This window comes from Diuraphis noxia, unplaced genomic scaffold, assembly GCF_037042655.1.
Source record: "Diuraphis noxia isolate RWA-SAM2 unplaced genomic scaffold, SU_Dnox_SAM2 contig0005, whole genome shotgun sequence".
NCBI lineage: Eukaryota > Metazoa > Arthropoda > Insecta > Hemiptera > Aphididae > Diuraphis > Diuraphis noxia.
Window position 1 is genome coordinate 20,807,709 of NW_028301715.1, and position 23,904 is coordinate 20,831,612.

General features: G+C 27.9%; 2 protein-coding genes across 3 annotated transcripts; one reads left to right on the forward strand and one right to left on the reverse strand.

The window, feature by feature from the left end:
- Positions 1–462: 462 nt before the first annotated feature.
- PolA1 (DNA polymerase alpha catalytic subunit) lies at positions 463–11,959 on the reverse strand. Of its 2 annotated transcripts, XM_089229783.1 has the most exons (27): positions 11,790–11,959; positions 11,512–11,712; positions 11,220–11,419; positions 9,679–9,812; positions 9,243–9,426; positions 9,071–9,163; positions 8,895–8,998; positions 7,843–7,924; positions 7,470–7,634; positions 7,230–7,397; positions 6,991–7,167; positions 5,720–5,921; positions 5,138–5,409; positions 4,961–5,077; positions 4,203–4,267; positions 3,885–4,131; positions 3,618–3,824; positions 3,398–3,553; positions 2,807–3,055; positions 2,543–2,748; positions 2,202–2,463; positions 1,952–2,126; positions 1,783–1,894; positions 1,638–1,701; positions 1,436–1,570; positions 958–1,065; positions 463–736 (listed from the first exon to the last, which is right to left on the reverse strand). In XM_089229783.1, the coding sequence occupies exons 1-27, from the start codon at positions 11,803–11,805 to the stop codon at positions 527–529; spliced, it is 4,311 nt and encodes a 1,436-aa protein (XP_089085909.1). In that variant the 5' UTR covers positions 11,806–11,959; the 3' UTR covers positions 463–526. The 2 variants fall into 2 exon arrangements, with proteins under 2 accessions (XP_089085909.1, XP_089085910.1); XM_089229784.1 differs by lacking the exons at positions 11,220–11,419; positions 11,512–11,712; positions 11,790–11,959 and adding an exon at positions 10,104–10,232.
- A 267-nt stretch (positions 11,960–12,226) lies between these two features.
- On the forward strand, positions 12,227–23,378 carry LOC107162055 (bromodomain and WD repeat-containing protein). The gene is made up of 27 exons (XM_015508760.2): positions 12,227–12,626; positions 12,741–12,799; positions 12,982–13,011; positions 13,082–13,141; positions 15,334–15,478; positions 15,540–15,632; positions 15,691–15,851; positions 15,910–16,086; positions 16,154–16,305; positions 16,405–16,737; positions 16,821–17,031; positions 17,103–17,315; positions 17,384–17,609; positions 17,716–17,799; positions 17,874–17,994; positions 18,128–18,290; positions 18,360–18,647; positions 18,710–18,907; positions 18,989–19,193; positions 19,262–19,420; positions 19,497–19,747; positions 19,819–19,970; positions 20,183–20,413; positions 21,406–21,589; positions 22,090–22,186; positions 22,253–22,483; positions 22,541–23,378. The coding sequence occupies exons 1-27, from the start codon at positions 12,569–12,571 to the stop codon at positions 23,320–23,322; spliced, it is 5,064 nt and encodes a 1,687-aa protein (XP_015364246.2). The 5' UTR covers positions 12,227–12,568; the 3' UTR covers positions 23,323–23,378.
- The last annotated feature ends 526 nt before the right edge of the window (positions 23,379–23,904 follow it).

The window sequence follows — 23,904 nt, forward strand, 5'->3', positions numbered from 1 at the left end:
ACAACCATCTAGATTTTATCGAGTGGTATTGTACCTGACTAAAATTGGTCACTGCCTGGGATTACTCTAATGCAAGACAAATTATAGTAGATAATCCTTAATGTTACATAATTGTTATCTTAATGTTGAAATTCATAAAATCATAGTTATTAAATTACGGAAAGCCAATCATCAGCTAGATGATCAACCAGCCTGGTATGATAAAAGGAATTAAATCAAAAGTGTGTGCTTAGGCAAATAAAGCAACTAGATATAATAAAATTAGTATAACGGTTTAAATATTTTGTTATTTAAATTAATATATTTTTTGTAAAAATATAAACACTGTATATAACTTATTACTCAGATAAAAATGTGTATTGTACAATTTTTTGCTTGAAAATATATAAAAATTGCATGATGATAAGCATATTAAATGGGTTTTTGGGGCTTATGATAGAAGTAAAATAATAATAATAAATATAATAATGATACTAATTTAATAAAATAGGTAAATAATAATGTATTATACAAAATGTAATATTGTTTAACATTGGCCAAATATTTGTTTTAAGTTAACATAGTAGAAATCATGATGTTTAAGTACTTTTTGAACTTTAGCTTTTAATCTACTATAAGCTTTATATAATGGATCCTCAATATCCAATTGTATTTCCTTGTTTCTGAGCAATACTTTGTCAATGTCAAATAAAAACAGGTAATATCTTAATTGGAACAATAATTGACCGACTGAATACTAAAAATATAAAAATGTATGTTAAATTAGTTAAATACTATTTTTGATACAGTAGATAGTTCCACAGAAAGCCGAGTTAACTGTATTAAATAACATGCTAAGAGTGGGAATGATATGGTAATTACAAGTTACCAAGATTATGATAATTGAATATGTTTTAAATAATAAATACATGAAACTACAAACAAGAAATGTAATAAAATATTAACTGAGATTCTTACTTCTTTTTTTAAGGTTCCTGATTCACATTGTACACAAATTTCATCACTTGTTCGCGGAATATATTTGCTTTTATAATCACAAGTACTTTCATCACATACATATTGACTCTAAAAAAAATTAAAATAAATTATAATTGAGCGAAGCGCAAACAGTCATACCTGTCATATACAATAAAACCTCTGAATAAAAAACACTACCAGTCACTGAAATGCTGTCTGCTACTCAAAAAAGTAAATGTTTGAAATTCATAAAGGATAAATGTTTAAATTACTAATTAACAAATTAGATGAAACATTGGATATCAAGATAATTAATATTTATGTCATAATCATTTAGTGTTAGTAATTTTATTGTGACAATCTTAATGTTTAAATAATGTCCACATTCCCTAACGTTTACAAATGAGATGCTTCACTGTGAATATACTGAATATAGTGACATAGAATATCATCAAATATAATGCTAACAATTAATTACCTTATAAAACTTTATTGTATGCTTTCTTATAGCTGACCATAAAGTATTTTCCATCATCCCAATATATTTATATGGCGAAATATAACATTCTGAATTAGAACAATTTTCTAAAGTAAATTCTAATTTACCATTAGCCTGAAATAATGAATCAAATCAATTAAAACTACATTTTTGAATGAGAAAAATTTTATTTAAACAATACCTTTTTAATTGCTGGTGCAAAAATTTCAACTTCGGTTTTACAGCCAAGGCATTTGAATTTAAACCTAGATTTATGATTGAAAATTTTAATTAATTCAAAATAAAATAATATTGAAATTGAAATATACATTAAGAATGGTACTTACGGATCACAACTACTAAATCTTGTTGCATCATCCAAATCAATTGTATTTTCTTCTATTGAATTTTCATAAACGGTTTTTGTGCTTTGATTTTGGTACTGTGTGGGATCAAGACCTATTAAAAAAAAAAAAAATTAAATTTTGCATAACCATGAGATAGCTATAACCAAACCTAAACATTCAGCTATCATTTTAGCATCAATGTTTTCTAATGGTGCACATAATCTCATTATGACTGGATGTATTTGCTGTGATAAATAATACTTGAAATCAATTTTTAAAGAAGTATTGTTTTTTAGCTCGTCCACATGATAAACTCTTTGATTTGATGCTAAATTTGTTCCATCCTATTAATTGTAACAGATATTTTAAACTACCGTTTCTCAATCTATTTATCATTAAAAATATAAAAGTTAACTTACTTCACAAACCACATATGATACAGTATCACCTTGTCTAAATTTAATACTTTGTTTGTTGAGACGTTGAGCAATGGCTACATGTGGCAATGCTTTAGAATCAGAGTAATCTTGAGGTGCTTTAGTTAATGTTTTACTAATGGCCAAAAGTCCTAACGGAACATTATTTCCTTCACAATCAGCTTTAAGTTTTTCCAATTGAGCACAAATATTTGATACTCTTTCTTCAGGAGACTGATCAGATAATATTTGTCTTAAGACAAATCTATAAAAATAAATTGTTTACTTAGCACTTTGCAACTATGTTTTTTATTAGTATAAATGAATAAAAATATTAATTTTACCGTCCAGCTTCTTGTGATAATTGTGACCAATCCCTTCTTACAATATCCAAACCTTTAATCTCTTCTTTAGTTATAAATTCACCTGAGGGAAGTTTTGATATAGAAATAGCGGCATACTTTTTTTTTTTTAATAACAACATGTATTTGAAAATTCCATCAATATCTAATTCCACTTGTTTGTACATTTTATTGACTTCAGCTTTAATCTAACATCAAATAATACATATTTAAAAATGAAAAAAGTAAATTGTATGAATTACACACTTTATACCCAATTTTCATAACTTGATCATAGTCAACACAGTTTGAGTTGATCATTAATGAATCTGTATCTCCATAAATAACATCAAATGATAGTTTCTCAACCAATGCTTTAGTACTGATTAATATTTCTCTTCCTTTTGCAGTAATCAATGCAGCCAATGGCTTAGCATAAAAACGGGAATGAGTAAAACCTAAACATCCATACATACTATTGGCAGTAAGTTTAAGTGCAGTTTGCCTCAAATTATACTATAACAAAAATAAAAACACAAAATATTTTTTAAAACATACCTAATATTCATATTTTATTTACATTTTAGTCTTTAATTTAATAGCCAAAAATACAATCTAAATATCCTCTTTTATTTCAATTTTATTGAAACTATTAATTGAATAACTCCAAACTTAAGAAACTTATCATTATTGTGTATATGATCAATACACTTTTAATTTTTATAAAATACACTTGATGACCATATTAATAAAACTAAAATCTAAATTATCAAATAATTAAGTCTGACAGCATTATTGTTAAATATTATGTAAAAATTAAACTTGAAATAGTTTGACAATAAAAATAAACTAGATCACCTGCTCTTTAAGAGTAGCCGATATTTTTGGATCATTCATTAACTTCTTTACTTCTCTTCGCGAATCTACCAATGACTTAATTTCAGCAGGTAAAATTCCACGAGCAACAGATTGATTTGGTGTTAACTTTAATAATTCAGCTATTTCATCATCACCCTAATTTAAAAGATAATTAGTTAATATATTAAACATAATACTTAATAACGTAATTTGTACCAACCTCTTCAGCAAGCAATGTTCGAAAGCTAACTGTTGTGAAGCAAATATTGTACTCCTGAATTATACTCGGATAAAGTGAATTGAAATCCATCAACAATATCATTTTGTCATAAAAACCAATTTTAGGATCAAGTACAAGACCTCCTAAATATTGAGCTTTTTTACGGCCATTTTTTTTAGTACTCTCTTCTTCTATATTATCTTCATTCTAATTAAATGTTTATAATATTCAAAAATAACATATGTTTAACTTATAAAAAAAATTTACTTTATTCATTAATCTTTTTTTATACTGCTTATCGGGAAGTATGTAACCTTTTTCATTAAAGGCATGCAATAATAGAAACTCATTCCTTTCTGCACGACCACCAATAAGGGTTCTGGATAGTAAATTTCCTGCAATTTTAGTTATTTGAAGTGCTAAAGGCAATACATTCATTTGACACATAAGTCGCATTATGCATGAGGTATCCATAATTGTAAATTTTATAAGCTGCATTAAAGAAACAGCCGAACTGTAAATAAATATTATTATACTTTCTAGTCTCTAGTTATGTTAAAAAAAAAATATATCCTAGAAACATACCAATACATATAACTAACTTCATCATCAGATAAATTAAACTGTTCGTTTTCTTTGACATCGAGAATCTACAAATGAATTAATAATAATATAAGAACAGAGCATAGAAATAAACAGAGTGAGATGTTTGAAATTTGTCGGTTCAACTTTACTCTTATGCAAGGTTATTACAAGTGGTATATTAATTATAAGTCATCAAATTTTAAAAATGATTTTGACCAAAGTGAAATTAGTACTTAATGTACATAATATGGTGTTATTTCAAATATTTTAATTTTTAATTGTTTCTTAACCATAGCAATGTCGCTTAAATTATCGCATAGTTACTAGTACTTCTAGCTAAGTTAAATTAAGATTGATAATAAGAAAACTTGTTACAAAACAATATCATATTGGTGCACGACATTATAATTAATATAAATAGCAAAAGATAAAAATGAGTCTTAACACTTTAAAACATCAAAGTTTTCAAAATATGGTTAAAATGAATAAGTTATCTTTAAATATTTGAGTAAAAATTAAAATTATAATTTTAATGTCTAAAATATATTTATGTTATTTTGGACTTGAAATCATTATTATTATTTATTTGACTAACATAAGTAATGAATCACTTAACTACAATTAATAATTATTTTAAATCTAAGGAGATGTTTTGTGAATATTTTAATGTTCCAACAGAGTTTTATAGAAAAAACGTAAATTAATGTAAAATTAATAGCTAATAATTAGTTCTTTATTTACTAAGCAATACAACATACCTGTTCAGATAACGAGTATAAATCATAACTTCTTGCTTTAATCAATTCTTTTGCAGAAATTTGAGTATCACAAATCAACCTGCCACTGAGCACACTTTTTTCACTCATAAATTTCCCCTAAAAATCAATACTAGTAAATAACAAGTTGATATATGTATAAATAAATTTTATAATTACTTTTTTGGGAAATAAAGTTCTACGAAGACGACCAATTTTTGACCAATTTTGTATTTTATTTGCTTCTAAACGACTTACAAGAGTTGATAATATGTAACTACATATATCATGTCCAATTATCATATCTGGATCAATTTTGGACAACTTAGCAAGGAAAAAAGTTAGCAATGCTCGTTCTGAATCCATTTTTATAATTTTAGAAGGATCTCCACATTTTTTTAATTCTTCTTGATATCGGAGAGGCCATGGAATGTTACTTGGACGTGAAATTGCTAATTCAAAAATGAAATTTTAATTTATTTTAATATATATATATATATATATATATATATATATATATATAAGTAGTACTAAACTATAGATTAATAAAATAATTTGTATAAAGTCATAACAATGTTAGATTTTTATTTAGTCATCAAATAAATTAAAGAAATAATATATCTTAAGAAATATTAGATAAGAATTTTGAACATGCTGACCTATATAATTATTAATAGTATTATTTATAAGTAAAATAATTTTCTAAAAATTAAAATAGTTTAAGTCACTACACATTATACAATATAATATAATTTTAATTACCACAAAAAAACTGATTATGAAGATGATTCTGAGGAGCTTGATCTAATGGGAAATGTGTATGCACCAAACAACTTATAATTATTATTTCATTTTGTTTTGTTTTTTTGTTATATGTGATTCTTGGGTTTAAAGTCATTATGACTATTGGTGGTGGTGAAGCAGTAGGTGCTAATTGTATATTTTTCATATCTAAGCACAATACCTATGAAGTACAAATTATTAAAAATTAATTGATGTGTACATTGAGAATCAATTCAATGTTAATACATATATATGTTACGGTCAATGATGAAAATTGAATATTTACGTTATCAACCGGTCATTAACGTTAGAAGCCAGTTCGCTAGGTTATTTTCGTTAACTACCTGGCAATAACGTCAGTATCCAAGATAATAGGTTATTGTTGTAAATTACAAAATAAAATAAAACAATTTTACCTCAATGACCAAATCTTAACATTATTAACCATTGACTGTTGGTCAATTACGTACATAAAATTAATTACAGGCTACACTTATTAATAATTGTCTTATTATTTTTTTATTATTAATAATATATTATATTTATTATTTATTATTTATTTTTGCAAGGCATGCTGTTGTGACATTTGGAGTTACACAATATTCCCACTGATCGACAAATGCATTAGTTCTGCACTTTAGTTTGCAATTGCACCTTCTGTAACCTTGTGATCCAGTGACACTATTAAAACCTGCAGCTTCTCTCAGCGTAATTTCTTTCTCGGTATTTACAGATTCCGAGCGAATCAAGCGATATGAAACGAATACGATGTCTGCAACGAAACTGAAATAGCTAAAATACTTTATGGGGGGAAAAAAAATGCAATAGAACAAATTACCTACCTTTGATAATTTGTTAGATAAGCACGGCATTATTTAACTTAGCCATCAGCTATATATTAATATTATTATGGTTTACTCGAGTAACTATCTCTGATTATCGGTGATATTTTTATAAATAATACATACTAACGTAGTACCTAACGTGTGTAGATAGATAACTGACACTTAACAGTGACCCGTATGTTATAAATGTATAATTTACAACAACGTCCAACAGGAATTGGGAATTGACGTGAATAATAAAAAAATACCCGTGTTTACAACATTAACCATTATGTATCGCCATTTACGTAAATTACGGGTCATTTACATAAATTTGTATTGTACAAGATAATTTTCGACATGGCCGGGCTTTAACGTAAATATCAAAATTTTCGTCATTGACCGTAACATATACACTATGTATACCTCGATTTTGCACCAACTCATAGGATTATTAGAGAGTTGAGGAATTTTTATATCCAACCAACAGGGTCCTTTTATCTTTTGATCTAAGAGAAGAAGCTCTAAGAACGAAGTATTTGTACCAAATACTCTGCTAAATGTTTTACCGCTTAAATCTTCAGGCAGAGGTGGATGGGAAGCCTATAAAAATTTAAAAATATATCTATAAAGGTTTTTATTTAATATGTAAATAATTAACTAACAGAATATCTTATCTCCAAATATTCACTCTCATCTGCAACATCAGCTAGATCAAATGCATATTTTTTAGTAGTTTTGCGTGATTTAAAATTTTGTATTTGATACTTGTCAGTCAGATTATTGAATTCATTATAAACATCAACCATTTTTACTTCTTCATTTTCAGATGTCTGTAATAATATAGATTATATTTAAGTAATTTAGTAAATGTTAATACTTGTAGATTTCAATTTCTATCTTACTGTATTTCTTGGAAGTAGAAACATCCTTCTTTCAATATTTTTAACTACTACACAACAGCTTACATATGTATCAAAATTAACAGGTTTTACTTTTCCAAAAAGAAATACAACTCCAGGTTGTTTGAACACGTCTTCAAATGCATCCAAGTAAAAAAAACGAAAAACCTAAAATTAAATTACCCAAATTATAATTTCACTAATAAATCATTTAAAGCAATATTTTAATACAGTGAATACCACTTAACATGATTAATGGAAAAGGTATTTTAAAATCCATATTTAAATGAGCGTAACTAAAGAAACTGAATATTTAACTAATATTAAATGGTATATACTGAATTATATATAAATTTGAGTAAAAACAATAACAAACTTGAGATCCATTCTTATCTGATGTCAAAGGTAGTTTAGAAGAAATATCATGAGGTAAAGCAACTTGTTCTTCCTCTTGAACACTATTTAATATTAAATTAAAATTATTGTAATAACAACATATTTTTTAAATTACATTATATCTAAAATATTTTATTTTAATGATTTTAAGTAATTGTCAAAAGGCACAAATTATAAATTATAGTACATAAATATTAATAAAAATATACAGTCAACAACAATAATACAAAATTAAGAGTAATTAAAAATTCATCATCAAGAAGTCATATTAATTTAGGGATGGGGATGAAATTCAAATATCTGAATCCTTATTTTAATCAAATTCTTATCCAGATAAGTTTAGACTTACAATTAATTTAAAATATGGTAAAATAAATTATTTTATTTTATTATAATAAAAATTTAACAATAATTTAATATTTAAATTTTATATCGCTTGAAATATGTTTGAAGTTTGTTATACCTATGTCCGAAAATTACATTATAAAATTAAGAAATTATTAGTATATAATAATGAGTCATTGAATATCAAAAACGAGTAGAATAATCTGAATAATCCATAAAATCCGGATTTGACAAATCCAAAAAATACCTTCCATTAATTAAATCGCTTAAGTGGTTTAAAATTGCAAAGGAAAAATAAAATTTTAAATACGGATTGCAATAAAAAATATATCAATATGTATTTACTATGGTTGTAATAATAATGTTACAATAATTATATTTTGTAAAATCCATAGCATCATTAGTGTACACATTTGGACTATCAGTGTAAATAAGTACAAATAAAATATTTTTTAATACTTATTGAAATATTAAATTATTAAGATAGATTTTAAGTTCTTCCACTCTCCAAGTTAGTACTGGAGTTTTATAAAATCAATGTATAATCTTCTATTTTGGAAAGAAATTTGTTTTTAATATTGGTGAGATCATTCTTATAAATAATGCTTTAAAATTAAATTAGGGTCTATCAATATCTCATGCTTTGTATTATAAATAAAGTTACAAAAAAATAAAAACAAAAAATACTTTTCAATGGGCCATTTTGTCTCTTCAAAGTCAACTTTAATTTCAGTTTTTGTCATCTCTTTCTTCACATCTAATTCAGCAAGTTCCATAAAGCTTTTTTCCGCCTAAATACATTTGAAGCATTAATTATAAATACATTATACATTTTAATAATATTGTTATTTTATGTAATATACCTGAATAGCTTCTTCAAAATCAAAATCTTCAATACAGTCATCCATACTTTCATCAAATTCTTGTTTAATGGGATTTTCACAGACCGACACAGACTGAAATTAAATTTAAAAAATGTTGAATTATTTTACAAATTTGAATCTTTAAGTCAACAATCAACAATGATTCAATTACTTTTTTTATTGGTTCTGCACTCAGCTCTTTAGCTTGAAAATTATTTATATTTATATCATCAGAATCATTTAATTTAGAACTTTGACTTTCAATGTTTTCATCAATATTTTCTGTTTTTATAATAATGTTATTAACAGGCGTCCGAGGAGATTTTATCACAGTAGAAAAAGATTCTAAATATCCTCTGTAAAATTAAAAAAATTAACATTTTTTTTTTGGCCTAAATACTAAAAAAAATCAATTAATCTGTATAAGCGTCAGCGGATTTTACATTGTTCAAATTATTAACATACGAATGTTAATAAAACTTATAAACGTTTTAACATATGGCCAATGTTATCGGCATATACTAGAAATTCTTAATGCCAATTTGATACTAAAAATTATAAAAATTTACTTTAATTCAAAATAATAATGAAAATCAATAATACTCTACCTAGTTTGATTTTCTCTTTTTATTTTTTCTGTAACTTTATTATGAATTAATCGTGGAGTCTTTGAAATTCCTGGTTTATCCAATTCTTGAATCAAATCATCCAGAATATCATCTTCGTTTAAATTAACTGGCACCTTAGTGAATGAATACATTTAAATAAGAACAATAAATTATACTATTAAGATATAATTGAAATAATAATTGGATAGTAAATCCATTATATTTGTAAGAAGGCAATTGACTCTTTATAAGTATATTTTTAGAGGATTTTAATAATATAATAATTAAATATTAAGATATTTTTGCTTTTAAAGGTTTTAGTGTTTTACAAACACTAGATACTGCAGTACCTGTATGTATTATAACTGTAGTCTCTACATTTGATATGTATTCTATGCTAGGTTAAAAATATTTAATATAAGTACCTCTTTTTTTTTTTTTATTGGCATATTAGCAAACATTTTCTGGAGAAAGTGGCAGAAACGGGGAACATTAGGGAACACGCTAATGCGCGTTCCAGTAGGGCCTAGCACATGCATCAGGGATGCGCAGCGCGGCCCAGGAGATGGGGCCAGAGACAGAATACTACTCCAGTATTCCCTGCTTATCGTAAGAGGCGACTAAAAGGGAACTGGCCAAACGGGGCCGGCGTCTGGGACGCGGACACACCGAAACCTCCGGGGAATAGGGTGTTGGAGGTTCTGACCGTGACCTCGAGAAGAGCGGGTCGCTCTCTTCGGAGAGGCCTCAGGGAGGCGGAGAAACTACAATAGGCTACCGAACCTCTAACTCGGGGGTCGCGGCTACCGCCACGCCGGCGACCAGCGCTGCCCGGTAAGGGCTTACCGTGAGCCCGCGGTACACGGCCCAAATCTCGGGAGGATCACAGCTGAGGCATCACACCAACGAAGCTCGGCCCGCCCATCTCACCATTGATGTGTTTTCTTAAAGGGAGCGAGAATGGTACTTTGGGATGTGGGGGAGCTCCGCGGCGTTGAGCGATTGATGCCGTGCCCTTACACGACGATCGTGTAGCGGCTCGGTTAAGTTAAACGGTCGACGGCAGATTGGTTTCGGAGTGGCTGTAGCGGGAGCTACTATGTGGTTGAAAGGCTGACGCTTGGTCTAGGGGAAAGCTGCCGAGTATTCTCCTTAGAGCCCACCCAGCTTATCGGTGGGGCTATATGCACCGAAGGTTGCCCGTAACCAAAAACGGGAAGCATTGAGGATAGCTCGCGACCTGACCAGGGTGGCGAAGGGCACGTGCACGCCTTAGCCGAACGGTACGGGCGCACTCTCTCCCAACTTCGGTGGGAACGAGTCTGCGCCCGGTGCTCGTGGTCCACAGATGACGCGCGGCCGGCGGCCGGTGGGTCACACCACCGTACGCCGACCGTGAACCTCCGTGGCTCTCGACTAGCGCACAGGGCTAATATGAGGTCCGCGGTTGTAGCCGTAAGGCATCAAACCCGGGAATCTTTGTGTAGTCTCTACATTTGATATGTATTCTATGCTAGGTTAAAAATATTTAATATAAGTACCTCTTTTTTTTTTTTTATTGGCATATTAGCAAACATTTTCTGGATATCCCTATTGGAAGAGGGATGATCTTCTTCAAAACTTTTATCAGCTCTACTTCTTTTTTTGCCTCTTCCTTTTTTTTCTTCTTTGACAATAGATGCCTCATCCAAATCATCATCAAAAATTTCTCTCCCATCTTCAACATACCCATCAACATCATCTAGCAAGAAAAAATGTAATATTAGAATATTTATCTTACATGTGAGGTGCATAAAATGATTTGCACTGGTAAATTAAGTTATATTTATTTACAATCATCCACAATCCAATTATCCTGTTGTCGTTTAACCACCCTATCCGTGTATTCTTGCTCTGAAATTTCTTCGTAAACATTTTTCATAGGTTCTATTTCATATTTATGCTTAGTTCCATCAGATTTGAGCTTTTTTAATTTAGCTAATGCTTCGAAACGACTCGTTTGCCCAGCTTTTTGTCGTTTTGGTCTTGATGTCTCTGTTTAGTGTTTAAATATAATATTATACTAAATAAATCTAGGAATCACCTTCTTTTAAGTAAATTAAACTACTTACCTGGATTATCATTCATTTTTAAACGAATTTAGTAAAATTATTTATTCATCCACACACTGCCAGTGGATTGTTTTTTAGTAATAATTAAAATCTAAAACATTTACATTCGGTAAAAACTTAGAAAAAAATTTGCGTAAATAGTGATACTATTACTAATTCTCAAAAAGTATTATTCATAATATTTATATTATACAATAATAACAAAAAATAACCTAAAATAATTTAGGTTTTCCCGCCAATAGGCAGATTAACCAATATTATTTTTCAGTACAAAGAATAACCGCGGTTATTGGTAGAAAATAAATATAGTGATACCACTGAACTACCGAAGATATTGATACCACGGACTAAGCTGATATACCTTAGATATATAATTCTTACTCTATGGATATAATAAATAATAATATCTTAGTTCGTGATTGATACTATTACTTGTGATATGCATGTTTGTTTATGTAGTACAATGTTTATCATTAACCATAATTATTAATTAATCATAATATAGTAATTACTAATTTATAGATGAGTGTTCGGTTTTGTACTTAAATTTTTGGTTTTGATGCTTATTGTCCACTGACTATCTATTGCAGTTTTTTAATCGACACTTTAGAATTTCAAATCGTCATGATCCATTGACCAATGCATACATTTTGATGGTACTTCCTGGAGTATTTTTACTTTAACTTGATGTATTTGGTGTTTTTGATCATCAACAACTATTGACATAATATATTGTGATAATGGTTTTAATAAAACTTAATTATAAATGATTCAAAATCATGGATTTGGATAAAACATTTGAAATAATGCAAGGCGAAAACGACAGTATTAAATCTGGTAAGTAATAATAAATGATTTTCTAAATAATTCTTTGTGAATTACAAATAGGTATATTTCTTATTTTTACTCTTATTTTGTATGTCATAACTACAACAATTTTTTTGATTGTAGAATTATTCTTTTTGATTGCCAAGTTTCTGAAGGATAGTCAATTTAAAAATGCTTTTGAAGTAAGATATTTACATGAGTATTTTTAATTTTTTAATCTACTAACAATTAGATTGCTATGTATGTAAAACACTCATAATTTAAACATCATTTAATTTATAGCATTAAAGGTTTAACATTAACTCTCTTTTTTTGGTAATTAAATCTATTAATTTGATTTGTTTTTTTTTTTTATTATTCATAGGCACTTAAATCGGATTTGAATGAATCAAATGTAAGATATATTTTTGTACAATTACCTATAATTAAATTTTATTTTTAGTAAAACAATATTTTATTTTTAGATCCTACCAACACGTATTGATTTTTTAGGAGAAGAAAACCAGCAGACATTTGATGAATTGGTATAATATATTTCTATATTATTTTGTAATTTTTCATACAATATAAAAAACCTTACAATAACAATTTTATAGGAAAAAATGTGCTTCACCAGCAGTGTTGCAAAAAAAAACTTAATAATTAAAGTTTATAAGGTTCTTAAAATAGAAATACTTTTAATAAGTATTGTAAATGTTTTTAAAAATTCATGAATTTCATTCAATATAGTTTATATAATCATTTAATTTTTCATTATACACAGGCAGACATTATACACACTATATACAGTGGCGGCTTGTGGATTTTTCATTAAGTAGTGCACAATCCAAAAAAAATATAACCAATATTATATATTATATAATATATACAGTGTGTTCACCGATTTAGGGAACACTGAATTTCTCTGCCGGATTTGTTTGGAATAAATAGATTTTTTTTACAAGCTGTTGGTATATGAATACACATTTTTCGATTCATTTCAAAATTTTTTGAGAATGTGGTCTGCGAATGCAAAGTTAAAACTTTTTTTTTTAATAACAACACCGATTTTAACACCAAATTTGGATAAGCCCATTTTTTAAAAAGTAATTTGCATGTATCAACTATGGCTCTAAGTTGAATATTGACTGAATAAGAGCCATGTCAATTTTATTAAATAATACATTTTTAAAATTACTTTTAAACATTATAATTCTTATTGGTTACTTTTTGAATATTTGTGGGATTTTTTTTTTACAAATGGTATAAACAAGACTTACATAATATGGATACAAAATTATTTACTAAAAATGGATTAGTTACAACTGGTACAAGTGAACAATAGTTATTTTATATTTACACAATAAATTAGATAAATTGTTCAAAGTTTGCTTTGTGATTGTCGAAGCATAATTGAAAACACTGTAGACATCCTCTATTGGTTGCTGACATTATTTGGTTTTCGGTAAGGTTATTAAATGCAACCACAATTTTATTTTTTAAATCTGCTAGATTTACTGGTGGATCTGTGTAGACTATTGTTTTAAAATAAAAAAATATCAAGTGGAGTAATATCTAAAGATCTTGCTGGCAATTTAATGGGACGATAAGTGCCAAACTATTTTCCCTCATATACCCGATTTAAATGATCTCTAATAATATGAACATTATGAGCAGGAGCTCCGTGCTGTAAATAGAGAGCAAACTTTGAATAATTTATTTAATTTATTGTGCAATTATAAAATAACTATTGTTCACTTGTACCAGTTGTAACTAGTCCATTTTTAGTAAATAATGTTGTATCCATATTATGACGTTAGTCTTGTTTATAGCATTTCTAAAAAAAAAATACGTACAAATATTTAAAAAGTAACCAATAAGAATTAATTATAAATGATTTTATAAATGTATAAAAATGTATTATTTAATAAAATTGACATGGCTCTTATTCAGTCAATATTGATCTTAGAGCCATAAGTTAATGCATGAAAATTACTTTTAAAAAATGGGCTTATCCGAATGTGTTGTTGCTATTTAAAAAAAAAAGTTTTTACCGCGCATTCACAGACCAAATTCTCAATAATTTTTGAAATGTATTTAAAAATGTGTATTCATATACCACCATCTTGTAAAAAAAAATCTATTTATTCCAAACAAATCCGGCCGAGAAATTCAGTGTTTCCTAAATCGGTGAACACACTGTATATAATAAATTGTATTAAATAGTTGTTTACAAATTTTAGTTATTTACCAATTATCTTTTATTTTGTTACACGATTGTTGTTTTGAATTTCTGGTAATGATCGAGCAACATAATCAGCAATCAGAATATAATAAACAAAATGTGAGTAAAGATAAATTATAATGCTGAATATGCCGATGCCGACGCGCAACGGTGCGAAAACGTCAAAAATAATTTGCTGAATACAAATTATTTGGTTATGTGCATAGAACGAATGTCCCAAAATAATTTTCACGATTTTAATCATATTATATTTAACTATAATCAATTTTTTGTCAGATATTTTTGTTAAACTCTGTTTAATACAATTAATAAGTTTTATGAATATGATTGCTTATGAAATATGTATGTCCATATTCATCCCAATTAGATCCCATTTGGTATTAAATGTATATCAAACAGTTGTATGAACACCAATCACAGTCATATAGGTTTTTTTATAACAAACATTTTATAATTAGAAAGTAAAAGTATTTGTTATGCTATTTTTTTTAGGAAAGAAAATATAATCATATTAAATCTGATCATTTATTAGACATTTGTAAACGCATCAGATTATTAAGCAACTATGAAAAATCTTCAGTTCCTGTGGTTTTCTCATTACTCGGAAAAGGGAGCTTTTCACTTGTTAATACACAAAGTACATTTTTCATAAATTATGTTATTTGAATAAGTTTTTAAAATACTTTTTTGTGTTTTAGAAAAACGTAAATACCTATCACTAGCTGATTGTATTACACGTCAACATAATGCTTTGCCATTGCCTTCTCTACATATTAGAGGTCAAAACATTGGTAATTATTTATTAATATCTCATCTTTCCCATTTATTCATTTCAATAATATTTTTCAGTTAAAGTGTTATTTGGTCGTGAAACGTCTGGTTCAATCGACAAAAGATATTTACTTCCTGTATCTAAATTTTCTAATCTAGAGTTTCATGGAAGAGTTCTTGGCCATTTAACTGCTGTTTACTGTGTCTGTTTTGATACAACTGGAAGATATATAGCCACTGTAAGTTACACATTAACACAATTTTATATTATTTAAATTTTTTTTTTTTTAATTTCAGGGAGCTGATGATTATTTAGTTAAATTGTGGGAGGCTAATACAGGAAGACTTTTATCAACATTAAGAGGGGCTAGTGCTGAAATAACAGATATAGCAATCAATACTCAAGCCACATTAATTGCAGCAGGAAGTATGGATAAAGTATTGAGAGTCTGGTGCCTTCAAACTGCTAGACCAGTAAGTTTTAATAGTAAGGTTAAAACAAATTAAAGTCTAAGAACATAAATTTGATTATTTTATTTAGATTGCTCATATAGTGGCACACGCTAGTATGATTGTAACTGTAAATTTTTGCCCTCAAACATTTAATGGACTTGGTTATATAGCTTCTACTAGTACTGATGGTTCAGTTGTGTTTTGGCCATTTCGATCTAATAATGGAAATACAATTTTTGAGTGAGTTGTTAAATTAATTTATCTTTGAAACTTTAATTGTAAAATATTTATATATGTATTTGTTTGATATAATATTAAACATTTATTTTTATCTTACAGATCTAATTTAACTGTTTATAACGAGCGCATGCGACCTGGTAGTGCCAAAATACTTTGTGGTGCTTTTTCAGCTGGTGGTGTAATGTTTGCTACAGGTAGTGCTGATCATAATGTTAGAGTATACAAAATGACACCCCCTTCACCAGATGCATCAGCTCCAGTGCGCTTAATGGAGGTTGAAGCTCATTCTGACACTGTTGACTCTATACAATGGGCTCATAGTGGTTTACGATTTAGTTCTGGCTCCAAAGATGGAACAGCCTTAATTTGGGCGTATAAAAATCAAGAATGGAAGTATAAAACATTGCATATGACAACAAAGTTAAAAAGAAAGTTAGTTAAAGCAAATTATATATTGATATTTAATACATGATTTAAATGAAAACAACTAAAATAAACTATAAAATAATTTTTAGTCTTGTGGAAAAAAAATCTGATGAAGAACTTAAGCAAATTAAACCATCTGTTACATACTTATGTTGGGATCAAAGTGATCGTTGGATTATTACTGCATGTACAGACATGACTATAAAAGTTTGGGATTCATTTACTACTGAACTCTTACAAGTGATGACTGGACATAAAAAAGAAGTTTATGTTTTAGAATCACATCCATTTCATTCTAAGGTTTGTACAGGCTCCTATGTACTATAACATATTTAAGTTAATATATTTATTTTAAATTTATAATACTTAAGATTTTGCTGAGTGCTGGTCATGATGGCAAGATATTTGTATGGAATATTATAACCGGAGAAGTATTGGTATCCTTTCAAAATTCCATCGAAGGTCAGGGTTTTGCTGCATTATATGATGCTAAATGGTCACCAGATGGGACAATGTTTTCAGTGACTGATTCACAAGGCCACTTATTAACTTATGGACTAGGAATACCTTCGCCCCACAGAAAAGTATATTATTTATCTTATTCAATAGTTATTATCATTTTAAGTAATATTAAACAATAAATATATTTTAGGTTCCATATGAAGTATTTTTTCATACTGATTATCGACCATTATTACGGGCAGCAGACCATTCTGTATTAGATGAGCAAACTAACATGGAACCACATTTAATGCCTCCTCCATTTTTGGTTGACTCCGATGGTTCACCTTATCCTCCAGAAATTCAAAAACTAGTTCCAGGAAAAGAAAATGAAGGTCTTTTACAATTAGTGGCAGATGTAATAATTAATGAACTTGGTTAGTAACTTTTATCAAATTTTACCTTTATAAATAGAATAAACAATATATTACTAATGTAAGACCAATGCATTCCTTGTTTTGCTCAAAATTTATTTATTTTTAGGTCGAACTGAGGTTATTGGAATTCGAGGAACTGCTAATATGAACACTGTTGAACATTTATCTAACAATTCACCTAATCAGTCAAGTATGTACAACATGTTAATTAATATAATATATAATATATTAACATTGACTTTATTAAAATCATTATATTTTTAGGAGTTATTAGTTTACATCCATCAGTAGAGCAAAATAGTAGTTCGTTTTCATTTGAAAATAGACCAAGAATTATTTGTAAGCCATTAAAGCCATCAATAATGGATCAAATTCAAAACCGAATGTATGTTTTTATAAAAGTTTTAAAGGTCTACTTTATACAAGCATGATTATTGTATTATTACAGTCTTTATAAACCTAACAGTATATTACATATTGTTAATAAATATGTATTAATGATAATACATTTTTTTTAGAAAAATGTTAGGAGTTATGGAAGAAGAAGAGTTTACTTTAGAAAGTGATAAACCACTTGTAGTTGACGAAAAACCACAAGTTTTATCTGTTAAGCCAAAAAAAAAGCCTCAAGCTAAACATTCATATAGTACTAGAGCAACTAATGTAGAAAATGATCCACAGGTTTGTTAAAAAGTTATATATTTTTCACTATTGTGTTCAGGCAGCCAAAACATTCAAATTTTATTTTAGGAAAATAGATCATCATCTAATCCTGAAGAATCTGAATCTGAAGATGCTGATTATACAGATGGTATTGGTTCAGATGGAAAAGTTGATTCATTGTCAGATAGTGATTCTGGTACTAGTTCAGAATATTCTGATTGGGTGGCTGATAGTGGCACTAATCTTGAACCTCCTAAACGTACTCAACATCGGAGACGCCGTGTTAAGAGACCTACTACTCCGCCTTCATCTCCGTCACCTCCATCATCTCCTCATGAAGGACCAAAAACTGTGCCTCCTCGAAAAGTACAAAAGGTAAGTGTTAAAAGTTAAAAAAAAATTCATAATTTTATGCATTATATTATGTTTATTATTAGGATGTTCCAGAAATATATAGACCTTCTGAGTGGTTTTCAGAAGTTTTACCAAAAAAATCTCCTTATTGTCCTCAAATGGGTGATATTTTAATGTTTTTTGAACAAGGTTATAATTTATATTTAGAAGCAGTAGAAGCTAAAAAAGTTTACAAATTAAAAACAACACAATCTGCTCCATGGGGAGAATTAAAACTAAACGTAAGACATTTTAAACATTTTTAGAATATATACAGAATTATCAGAATTATACTTTATGTTATTTTATTAACTAATGATAAGGAACCTCAAATGGTAAAAGTAATTGGAATAAAATATGAGATAAGACCACCTCGTTTATGTGGATTGCGTTTAGCTGTATTGAAAGAAAATGGTGATCACACTTCTTTCAGTTTTGACCTAAAGTACCATGATATGCAAGATGTAATTGACTTTTTAGTTTTACGACAAACATATGAAGCTGGATTAGCTAGAAATTGGAAAGAAGGTTTATCAATTTATTTCAAATATTTAAATTGCATAGTTAAAGATATTAATTATTTTAATTTATTTAAGGTCAACGATTCCGTAGTATGATAGATAATGCTTGGTGGTGTGGCAAAATAGTTGAACAAAATACTTCCCGGTCACCATTTTTGTGCTATCAAGTTCTTTGGGATAACGGAGAAAAAGAAAATTTAAGTCCTTGGGATATGGAGCCTATAAACCCTAAAAGTATGATTTGTTTAGTTTATATTAATCTATTTTTTTCTTAATTTATATTTGTTAACTATAATAATTATAAATAAAGGAGAACCACTTAATGGTATGTCATTACCGGTGACTACAAAAGAAATTAAAGACATATTATACCGACCAGAGTCTGGTAATAAAGAATGGCCTAGTGGGTCTCGAGATTTAATTTGTGACCGAATATTGAGAGGATTACATGATCTTATGGGAATGTCACTTGCAGAACCATTTCTTGCACCAGTCGACATACAAGAGTATCCATCTTATGCATATATTGTGGAATATCCTATAGATCTATCAATCATAAAAGTAGAATAATTTATAAATATTATAAACTATAATAATAATAATAAATTAAATTATTTAATGTTAAATTTTAGGCAAGATTAGAAAATCGTTTTTACAGACGTCTGGCAGCTGTACAGTTTGATGCGAGATATGTAGCAAGTAATGCTGAAAAATTCAATGAAGAAGGTAGTGATATTGTGAGAAGTGCTCAAATTATCACTGAAATATTATTGAAAATTATTAAGTATGCTTAATAGATATTTGTATTCATAATACTTTGCTCTCAATATATTAAACTATTAGTATTCAAAACATAGATTAAAATAAAATGTTTCTAAATTTTCATTGTGCCCTATTTTTTTGTTCCTCATGATATTTTAAGTATTATTAGTATTGAGGCTAAAGAGTCAACTGTATTTTTATTTTTAAATTTTACTGTAACTTAAATTTTTACAGATCTCCTTCTCCAATTGAAGTTCCTTCTCTGTGTCGCCAATTACTACAAAATTATAAAAATAACGAAGAAGAAAAAAAAAAGAATGTACAAATTGATCGATCACGTAAATTAAGACCTAGGTCATTAAGAGAAAGAAGTCGACGAGAATCTAATCAGCCATTTAACTGGAAATTGGAATGTAAAAATTTTTTAAAACTTATGTGGTTGTCAAAAAACAGTACTCCTTTCAGGTAAAAGTGTAAAACTATTAGTATTTTGTATTTGTCAAACGATTAATTTGATTTCATAGAAAAATTATTTAGCTTATGTAGTAGTACCATAGTTTACTACTATGTTGTAGTTTATTAACACCTATTAAATTGATAATTTATTTTACACTTATGGTATCAATTCAAGTTCAGTCTCTAAAGAATTTCTATTACAAATTTATACAATCTTGAAATTAAACTCCTTTACAATTTAAAATTTGTGAATTACTAGGAGCATCACATTATGCTATTTTATTGTATGCCAATGGCCAATGTGACATAGAGATAACCCATATTAAAGTGTTCAAACTCATAAAAACAAAATAATTTTTGCACTTAATTTACCATTCTTACAATTATTTGTGTATACCCAGTAGCTTACTTGAGGTAGTTTTTCATAACAATTCAAGGGATTTTAAATTATCTGACCAAATAATTGATTTGGCCTTTGACAAGGTGCCAAAAATCTAAGCTATTCAACCAAAACATTAAAAATAAAAAACTTCAAATGGCTATAACTTAAAAACTAATGATCTGCCCCAATTTTTGTTTGCACCACCTTTTTCAGTGTTGAAAAATACATTGAAAAAAAATCACATTGTGTTGCTATGTCAGTCAATTGCTTCATTATCAGCATACCAGTGAATTATTAGAATAAAATAATGATCTTTCTTAACATTTATCTGGAATTATAACTTTTAGATTGATAGGGTTATGAATCATACCATCATAGTTGCTCATATAAGTCTGATAATCTTAAATTCACCTTTATTTAATCTATGTATAATAATAATAGGCGATTAATTAATTTAAATTGCAAATGTTAATTTAGATAAATTAGTTTCACTTAATTTACGTGTACTTGCAACATGCATTATCTTGTTTCTAATTGTACATAATAAGTAGTGAATTTCTATTATTGTAGAGTAGCATATTAGTTTTGAATATTCATTAAAAATAACTTGACTTTTTAGAGAGCCAGTTGATTATAGTAAATATCCAGATTATGAACGAGTTGTCGGTACCCCAATGAACTTAATAACCATTCGAGAAGATTTACATGGAGATAATTACAAAACACCATTAGATTTTTGTGAAGATGTTAGACGTGTATTTAATAATGCACAAACCTATTTTCAATCATATCCTGATGAAAAGGTATGTTTTATTAATAATAATAATTAATTTATTATATAATAATTAATTATGACATTGCATTTAAAAAAGTTAAATTAAATTTGGTGATTCATTGACTAAAAGGGGATCCTTGTATTACCCAACTTACTGGTGGGGCAGGCGTAAACTCAACAAACATTGACCTCATATGTGATATTATATTAGGTCAATGCCACTAATATTATGTTTTAAAAATCTTTAGATTTTAAATTGAATACTTATATTGAGTTATATAACATTAGTGCTTCTGTATTAACGAAAGTTATTCAGGGTTTTAACTCTATTGACTGTCGCTTAATGAAAAAAAATGTAATTTAATCACATAAAAATAATTTAACATGAAAGTACCATGGAGACCTGTTTGAGGTAGCAATAGTCCTTAATGGACCGGTAATCTGAAGAGAAGAAGAATAATTTTATTTTAAAATCAAACCTAGATATATTTCTGATTTATAACTAATAAACATTTATTTATGTTTAAGTTGGAACAAATTACTCAAGAAATGATAACTATGTCAGAAGAGCATATTACTCAAATACTTAAAAATTGGGAAAGACAATCATCCAGGCGTCCCACATGTAAGTAAATTATTATTTATTATAAAACAAATACGTTTTTAATCATTATATATGTTTTCTATATAGCTATAGTAAGTCAATTAAGTTCACGTCCACAAAGAAGATGTCGCTTAAAAAGACAAAGAGACATAGACAATAGCCCAACTGAAGATGAAAGTGATGCTGATTTTAATTTAAGGACAAAAAGACCACGTAAATTAAAAAGAATTGCAATTAAAGAGGAAACTACAGATCAATCATCATCAGAAGAAGAAATAAAATTTGATCCTAACCAACCTTCAACTAGTTATGCACATAGTAAGTTTTTTATAAATAAATAATTGAATGTTTTATTTATAAAAGAATTGATTTTAGATGATAGAAGTGAATCTAATCGTGTCAAAATAAAAAAGTCTATGGATATGCCATCAACTAGTTATGATATTAAAGAAGAAGTTCAAAGTGATGATGAAACACCACTTAGGCGTCATTCATCAAGAATTCGTAAATCTACTTACCGTATACAAGAGCATAATGATGAAAGTGATGATGATGATGACTATACTCCTTTTCAACCTCAGCGTCCAAAACGATTAGTTAAACGACTTCCAAAAGATCTTGATAATGAAAGTGATGATGAAGTTATGCCTACCAAACCATCTCATAGTAGGAGACTCCCAGTATGTGCAGAAAGATTTGAAGTACCACCTATTACTAGAAGACAACCTACAAGATTTCATGATGAAGAAGATAATGAGGAAGATCAACCTACTAGAGCTAGAGCTACTCGATCAAGATTTATAAATACTGAGGAAACTGATCAGAGAGGAACAAGAAATTTGAGAAAGAAAAAACGTTGGGATTATGCCAAAATGTTAGATGTATCGGGTGTAAGTAGTGAAGAAGGTGCTGATGACTGGAAACCTACACCAAAGTTTTCCAAAAAAATACCTTCCCGTCATAATAGTCAAGCAAGGACCAAAAAAAAAAGGAATTATACCGAACATAGTGATCAGATCTGCAGTAGTGATAATAATGATGATGAAAATGAAGAAGACAATGAAGAAAATAGTGTTAATATAAGAGTATCTGTTAGTAGTAGAGGGCGGATTAGAAAATTAACAGCAGAAGCCAAAGCACATTTATTTCGAAGGTAATCAAGGTTATTGTTGATTTTTATAATTTCTTACAATAATTGTATTATATGTTTTAATATTTTTTAATATTATCTTGAAATTTAATCATCAATATAATATACAAAAACTGCAGAAAAATATGATTATTGATAATTAACATTCTATATAATAATTAAATTATATTTTTAGTTTATTAAGATACATTTAATACCTAATTATATTTTTATATTTATGAGTATGATATTGTATATTGTAGAGATTCAAATTGTTGTCTTGAAAATTTAGATTTTCAATTAACTCTGTTTTAAATAGTCATGACATACTTGTATTAGAATATTAAATATGTAAACTATTGAGATGGCAAGTTAAATTTTGATAAGGCATATTTTTACTATTTTATTTTTATTGTTTTTAATATTTAAAATTATTATAACAATTTTTAGAAAAAATTAAAATATTAATTGAAAAAATTATTTTAAAATATATAATTAAGTAAGAAAGCACCTATATTTTTTTAAATATTTATTGTGTTTAAATTATTTTGGTTTTTGTTTTGTTAATACCTTAAATACAAACTATAGGCATTCACACTACTGCAGTTAT